General features: G+C 34.5%; 2 protein-coding genes across 2 annotated transcripts in view; both read right to left on the bottom strand.

The window, feature by feature from the left end:
- The window catches only part of LOC307185312 (dolichyl-diphosphooligosaccharide--protein glycosyltransferase subunit TMEM258-like), a 58,126-nt gene that overhangs the window by 46,807 nt on the left and 3,912 nt on the right, over nt 1-7,407 (bottom strand). The window contains exon 2 of the mRNA XM_079919379.1: nt 601-688. The gene's annotated coding sequence lies outside the window, so the exon portion shown is untranslated. The remainder of the gene's footprint in view (nt 1-600; nt 689-7,407) is intronic.
- SPATA1 (spermatogenesis associated 1) overlaps nt 602-7,407 on the bottom strand; it is a gene marked incomplete at both ends in the record, with an annotated part of 36,352 nt that continues 29,546 nt past the window's right edge. The window contains 1 exon segment of the mRNA XM_079926755.1: nt 602-688. Coding sequence (XP_079782881.1) covers nt 602-688 — 87 coding nt within the window.

Here is a 7,407-nt window from a genome sequence, read left to right as displayed (position 1 = left end):
GTTCCTATAAATACTTAGATTAGAAATCTGCATCCTTAAACTCTGGATTTACATAAATCCTGCCTTCCCTGTACATTTTTCTCTCTCCAAATTTGAATAAATGACAATTCAGTCATCTGTTATGAGAATATTTCATTTCCTACTTGCACAATTATTTACGGCAAAGTAAAACCAACCATTTTCCATAGTACTTGCTGAATTACTGCTGTCTCTGTATTTTTAAAATAAATTTTAAAAATTTAAATTCTTAGTACTAATCTCTACATAGCTGTAGATGCAAGTTAGATTCATATTTATTAAAATATATGATTTTTCATATTACAGTCATTCTAGGTATTACATTTTAAGACTATTAAAAAATGAAAATAATGAAATATAGTACTGTAAAATAATATGTTACACATCTGAAACCTTCAAAAACAGTCAAACAGACACCATTTTGCTTTTTTACATCTAATATTTCCTGAAACACTGTATAATAAGCACATGAAAAAGGAAAAGATGTAAAACTTATAATTTATATGAAAACAAGGAGAACAACGGTTAAACAAATCTGTTCAAGTAAGTTTTTTAACAAACAAAAATTTTAAGTTAACATACCTTATTGAGATTGAAAAGATGTAATAAATTTCTTCTGTGCCAGTTCAGCTTTCAATGTGCGTAAATCTGAAACTGCTTGTTTTCTCATCTATAAAAGAACAATTGACTTTCAAAAATGAACTTTCATCTTACCTTTCTAAAATTATATAATCATCATATAAATAAGGGCTTTTATGACAGCTTTCATGTCTTCTCTCATTTGCCTTCAATGCCTTCACTTGCACTGGATTACTATGGTAAATGTGTAGTTCATAAGTCCCTTTGAATACGCATGCTAGATATGCTACCAAATAATTTCATTTATTAGTACATAGGCATGATAAAATTAAACGGTTCTAAAAAACTAGAGTGAGAAAGAATTTTATCTTTTGCTTATTTCAAAATCTGTTCTCATTGTGCAAAGAAAGTAGTAAAAACAAAAAACCTCTGCCTCCTAAAAAAAATTCCCCAAAACCTTAATTTCCAGCCCTTAGAAACTGAATAAGTACTTAAGAAAGATAAGTGTGGCAAGTGCTCTTCTAAGTGTACTATGATACTTTCAAATTTTTAATTGAAGCAGATACTGTTATTTCTCCCCATTTTACAGTTGAGGAAACTGAGATGCCTAGAAGTTAAGTAACTTGCTCAAGGCATAAAACTAGTAAGTGGCACAGCCAGGATTCAAACTTAAACCATCTGGTACCAGAGCTCTTGCTATTCCAAGTATTGTCTGTGGATAAGCATCACCTGGGAGTTTGTTAGTACTGAAGACTTTCAGGCCTCCCCTCAGACCTACTGAGTCAGATCCTGCTAATTTTAACAGGATCCCCAGGTGACATTACATTGAACTTTGAGAAGCACTGATACTGCTATATTATCTTGAACATGGTTGCAACAGTCAAGCTAGGTTTTCTGCCCCTTAGTTCTGTATCTTATGGGTAGTTTGGGGTAAATCATTCAGAAATCAATAAAAAATTCTTATAATGTTTACTATGTGACAATTAGGCACTATGGTTAAATGTAGGATTTTTTTCCCCCAGTGCATAAGCTGAAAACTTGGATTTCTTTTTTTCCATTTGTGTTTCCTGTTTTTTCACTAATAATTCTAATTTGGGTTCAAAACATTTATATGTAATATTTATAAAATTAAAATATACAAAAATGGTAAGAACTAATTTGTATGCTTTCCAGAAGAAAAGAGCATTGAGAGAGTCATAAATGAAGGCACTGGAGGTATTTTTATTACTCCCTTCTACCCACCCAACTATCCTTAAGGGGACAAGTTTCCACATTTGATTTCTCTCCTGTTTTTTGAAGGCACAGGAGTTTTAATTCACTGAACGAACTATTTTTTTGAGTGCAGACTGTATAAGAATTTTAAATAACTCCTTTTTTTGGTTTAAAATTGTCCTTTGCCTTTTTCCTTTTCTGTAGTTTAAGTTTTAAGCTTCTCAGCGCTGAGCCAGGATTTAGCCGTGAGTATGAAGCTAGTGAAAATAATCTAGAAGTGCGCTGTCCAGTAGAGTATCAACTTGCCACATGTAACTATTTAAATTGAAATTAACTAAAATTAAATCTAAAATTAAATTCCTCAGGCACACAACAATCTACATCCTTACGTGGCTAGTGGCTACCTTATCAGATAGTGCAGGTATGAAACAATTCCACCATCACAGAGAGTTGTATTGGACAGTGCTAATTCTACATAGGGGTCATTATTCTGGGTCATAAAGCTACTTCTGATAAAGAGGTGAATCGAGAGCATTCATATAACATTTTATATATATATATATATATATATGAAAATAACCAGAGAGAATGAGATAATTACCCAAGAGAGGACAAAAAAATAAAATTAAATGGAAGCTCAGAGAGCTCAGTGGTTTGTCAGACTTATTTATGAACAACTCTAATGTAGGAATATTACTTCTTTCAAAATATTTTACGGAGACTCTATACTGATTCACAAGGTTCTTTTACTTTATTTCTTAATGAAATTTTATTCAATTTTACTTTGGCCTTGTTAGGAATCTTTTCACAGAATTTATTATTGTATTTTTTTATTCATGCTTTCTATTTTTTTATTTTTTTTGAATTTTATTAAAAATTTTTTTTATAGAGCAGGTTCTTATTAGTTATCCATTTTATACATATTAGTGTATATATGACAATCCCAATCTCCCAATTCATCCCACCAACCCCCACCACCACTTCCCCCTTGATGTCCATACGTTTGTTCTCTACACCTGTGTCTCAATTTCTGCGCTGCAAACCAGTTCACCTGTACCATTTTTCTAGGTTGCACATATATGCGTTCATATACGATATCTGTTTTTCTCTTTCTGACTTACTTCACTCTGTAAGACAGTCTCTAGATCCACCAACGTCTCTACAAATGACCCAATTTTATTCCTTTTCATGGCTGAGTAATATTCAATTGTATACATGTACCACAACTTCTTTATCCATTCATCTCTCGATGGCATTTAGGTTGCTTCCATGTCCTGACTATTGTAAATAGGGCTGCAATGAACATTGGGGTGCATGTGTCTTTCTGAATTATGGTTTTCTCCAGTAGTGGGATTGCTGGGTCATATGGTAATTCTATTTTTAGTTTTCTAAGGAACCTCCATACTGTTCTCCATAGTGGCTGTATCAATTTACATTCCCACCAACAGTGCAAGAGGGTTCCCTTTTCTCCACACCCTCTGCAGCATTTGCTGTTTGTAGATTTTCTGATGATGCCCATTCTAACTGGTGTGAGGTGATACCTCATTGTAGTTTTGATTTGCATTTCTCTAATAATTAGTGATGTTGAGCTGCTTTTCATGTGCTTCTTGGCCATCTGTATGTCTTCTTTGGAGAAATGTCTATTTAGGTCTTCTGCCCATTTCCGGATTGGGTTCTTTGTTTTTTCGATATTGAGCTGCTTGTAAATTTTGGAGATTAATCCTTTGTCAGTTGCTTCATTTCCAAATATTTTCTCCCATTCTGAGGGTTGTCTTTTCGTCTTGCTTATGGTTTCCTTTGCTGAGCAAAACTTTGAAGTTTCATTAGGTCCCATTTGTTTATTTTTATTTCCATTTCCCTAGGAGGTGGGTCAAACAGGATCTTGCTGTGATTTATGTCATAGAGTGTTCTACTTATCTTTTCCTCTAAGAGTTTTATAGTGTCTGGCATTACATCAAGCCCTTTAATCCATTCATTTTGAGTTTATTTTTGTATATGCTGTTGGGGAGTATTCTAATTTCATTCTTTTACATGTAGCTGTCCAGTTATCCCAGCACCACTTATTGAAGAGGCTGTCTTTTCTCTATTGTATATTCTTGCCTCCTTTGTCAAAAATAAGGTGACCACAGGTGCATAGGTTTCCCTCTGGGCTTTCTATCCTATTCCATTGATCTATATTTCTGTTTTTGTGCCAGTACCATACTGTCTTGATTACTGTAGCTTCGTAGTATAGTCTGAAGTCAGGGAGTCTGATTCCTCCAGCTCCGTTTTTTATCCCTCAAAAATGCTTTGGCTATTTGGGGTCTTTTGTGTCTCCATACGAATTTTAAGATTTTTTTGTTCTAGTTCTGTAAAAAATGCCATTGGTGACTTGATCGGGATTGCACTGAATCTGTAGATTGCTTTGGGTAGTATAGTCATTTTTACAATATTGATTCTTCCAATCCAAGAACATGGTATATCTCTCCATCTGTTTGTATCATTTTTAATTTCTTTCATTACTGTCTTATAGTTTTCTGCATAAAGGTCTTTTGTCTCCCTGGGTAGGTTTATTCCTAGGTATTTTATTCTTTTCATTGCAATAGTAAATGGGAGTGTTTCCTTAATTTCTCTTTCAGATTTTTCATCATTAGTGTAGAGGAATGCAAGAAATTTCTGTGCATTAATTTTGTATGCTGCAGATTTAACAAATTCATTGATTAACTCTAGTAGTTTTCTGGTGGCATCTTTAGGATTCTCTATGTATAGTATCATGTCATCTGCAAACAGTGACAGTTTTACTTCTTCTCTTCCAGTCTGTATTCCTTTTATTTCTTTTTCTTCTCTGATTGCCGTGGTAGGACTTCCAAAACTATGTTGAATAATAGTGGCCAGACTGGATATCCTTGTCTTCTTCCTGATCTTAGAGGAAATGCACTCAGTTTTTCACCATTGAGGATGATGTTTGCTGTGTGTTTGTTATATATGGCCTTTATTATGTTGAGGAAGGTTCCCTCTGTGCCCACTTTCTGGAGTGCTTTTTAATCAAAAATGGGTGCTGAATTTTGTCAAAAGCTTTTTCTGCATCTATTGAGAGGATCATATGTTTTTTCTTCTTCAATTTGTTAATATGGTGTATCACATTGATTGATTTGCATATATTGAAGAATCCTTGCGTCCCTGGGATAAATCCTACTTGATCATGGTGTATGATCCTTTTAATGTGCTGTTGGATTCTGTTTGCTAGTATTTTGTTGAGGATTTTTGCATCTATATTCATCAGTGATATTGGTCTCTAATTTTCTTTTTTTGTAGTACCTTTGTCTGGTTTTGGTATCAGGGTGATGGTGGCCTCATAGAATGAGTTCGGGAGTGTTCCTTCCTCTGCAACTTTTTGGAAGAGTTTGAGAAGGATGGGTGTTGGCTTGTCTCCAAATGTTTAATAGAATTCACCTGTGAAGCCATCTGGTCCTGGACTTTTGTTTGTTGGAAGATTTTTAATCACAGTTTCAAGTTCATTACTTGTGATTGGTCTGTTCATATTTTCTATTTCTTCCTGGCTCAGTCTTGGAAGGTTATACCTTTCTAGGAATTTGTCCATTTCTTCCAGGTTGTCCATTTTGTTGGCATACAGTTGCTTGTAGTAGTCTCTTAGGATGCTTTGTATTTCTGCGGTGTCTGTTGTAACCTCTCCTTTTTCATTTCTAGTTTTATTGAATTGAGTCCTCTCCCTCTTTTCCTTGATGAGTCTGGCTAATGGTTTATCAATTTTCTTTGTCCTCTCAAACAACCAGCTTTTAGTTTTATTGGTCTTTGGCATTGTTTTCTTTGTTTCTATTTCATTTATTTCTGCTCTGATCTTTATGATTTCTTTCCTTGTACTAACTTTGGGTTTTGTTTGTTCTTCTTTCTCTAAGTTCCCTTAGGTGTAAGGTTAGATTGTTTATTTGAGATTTTTCTTGTTTCCTGAGGTAGACTTGTATAGCTATAAACTTCCCTCTTAGAACTGCTTTTGCTTCGTCCCATAGGTTTTGGATCATCGTGTTTTCATTGTCATTTGTCTCTAGATATTTTTTGATTTCCTCTTTGTTTTCTTCAGTGATGTCTTGGTTATTTAATAATGTATTGTTTAGCCTCCATGTGTTTGCGTTTTTTATAATTTTTTCCCTGTAATTGATTTCTAATCTCATAGCGTTGTGGTCAGAAAAAATGCTTGATATCATTTCAATTTTCTCAAATTTACTGAGGCTAGATTTGTGACTCAAGATATGATCTATCCTGGAGAATGTTCCGTGTGCACTTGAGAAGAAAGTATAATCTGCTGTTTTTGGTTGGAATGTCCTATAAATATCAATTAAATCTATCTGGTCTATTGTGTCATTTAAAGCTTGTGTTTCCTTATTAATTTTCTTTTTGGATGATCTGTCTGTTGGTGTAAGTTAGGTGTTAAAATTCCCCACTATTATTGTGTTACTGTCGATTTCCTCTTTTACAGGTGTTAGCAGTTGCCTTATGTATTGATGTGCTTCTATGCTGGGTGCATACATATTTATAATTGTTATATCTTCTTCTTGGATTGATCCTTTGATTAGTATATAGTGTCCTTCTTTGTCTCTTGTAATAGTCTTTATTTTGAAGTCTGTTTTGTGTGATATGAGTATTGCTAATCCAGCTTTCTTTTGATTTCCAGTTGCATGGAATATCTTTATCCATCCCCTCACTTTGAGTCTGTATGTGTCCCTAGGTCTGAAGTGGGTCTCTTGTAGACAGCATATATATGGGTCTTGCTTTTGTATCCATTCAGCAAGCCTGTGTCTTTTGGTTGGAGCATTTAATCCATTCACGTTTAAGGTAATTATCGATATGTATGCTCCTATTACCATTTTCTTAATTGTTTTGTGTCTGTTTTTGTAGGTCCTTTTCTTCTCTTGTGTTTCCCACTTAGAGAAGTTCCTTTAGCATTTGTTGTAGAGTTGGTTCGTTGGTGCTGAATTCTCTTAGCTTTTGCTTGTCTGGAAAGCTTTTGATTTCTCCATTGAATCTGAATGAGATCCTTGCCGGGTAGAGTAATCTTGGTTGTAGTTTCTTCCCTTTCATCACTTTAAATATGTCATGCCACTCGCTTCTGGCTTGTAGAGTTTCTGCTGAGAAATCAGCTGTTAACCTTATGGGAATTCCCTTGTATGTTATTTGTCATTTTTCCCTTGCTGCTTTCAATATTTTTTCTTTGTCTTTAATTTTTGCCAATTTGATTACTAGGTGTCTTGGCATGTTTCTCCTTGGATTTATCCTGTATAGGACTCTCTGTGCTTTCTGGACTTGGGTGGCTATTTCCTTTCCCATGCTAGGGAAGTTTTCAACTATAATCTCCTCAAATATTTTCTTGGGTCCTTGCTGTCTCTCTTCTCCTTCCGGGACCCCTATAATGCGAATGTTAATACGTTTAATGTTGTCCCAGAGGTCTCTTAGGCTGTCTTCATTTCTTTTCATTCTTTTTTCTTTATTCTGTTTTATGACAGTGAATTCCACCATTCTATCTTCCAGGTCACTTATCCGTTCTTCTGCCTCAGTTATTCTGCTATTGATTCCTTCTAGTGTATTTTTCATTTCAGTTATTGT

This window comes from Stenella coeruleoalba, assembly GCF_951394435.1.
Source record: "Stenella coeruleoalba genome assembly, chromosome: 1".
NCBI lineage: Eukaryota > Metazoa > Chordata > Mammalia > Artiodactyla > Delphinidae > Stenella > Stenella coeruleoalba.
Note: the sequence above shows the minus strand (reverse complement) of the source record. Positions and strands in the feature narration are given on the sequence as shown.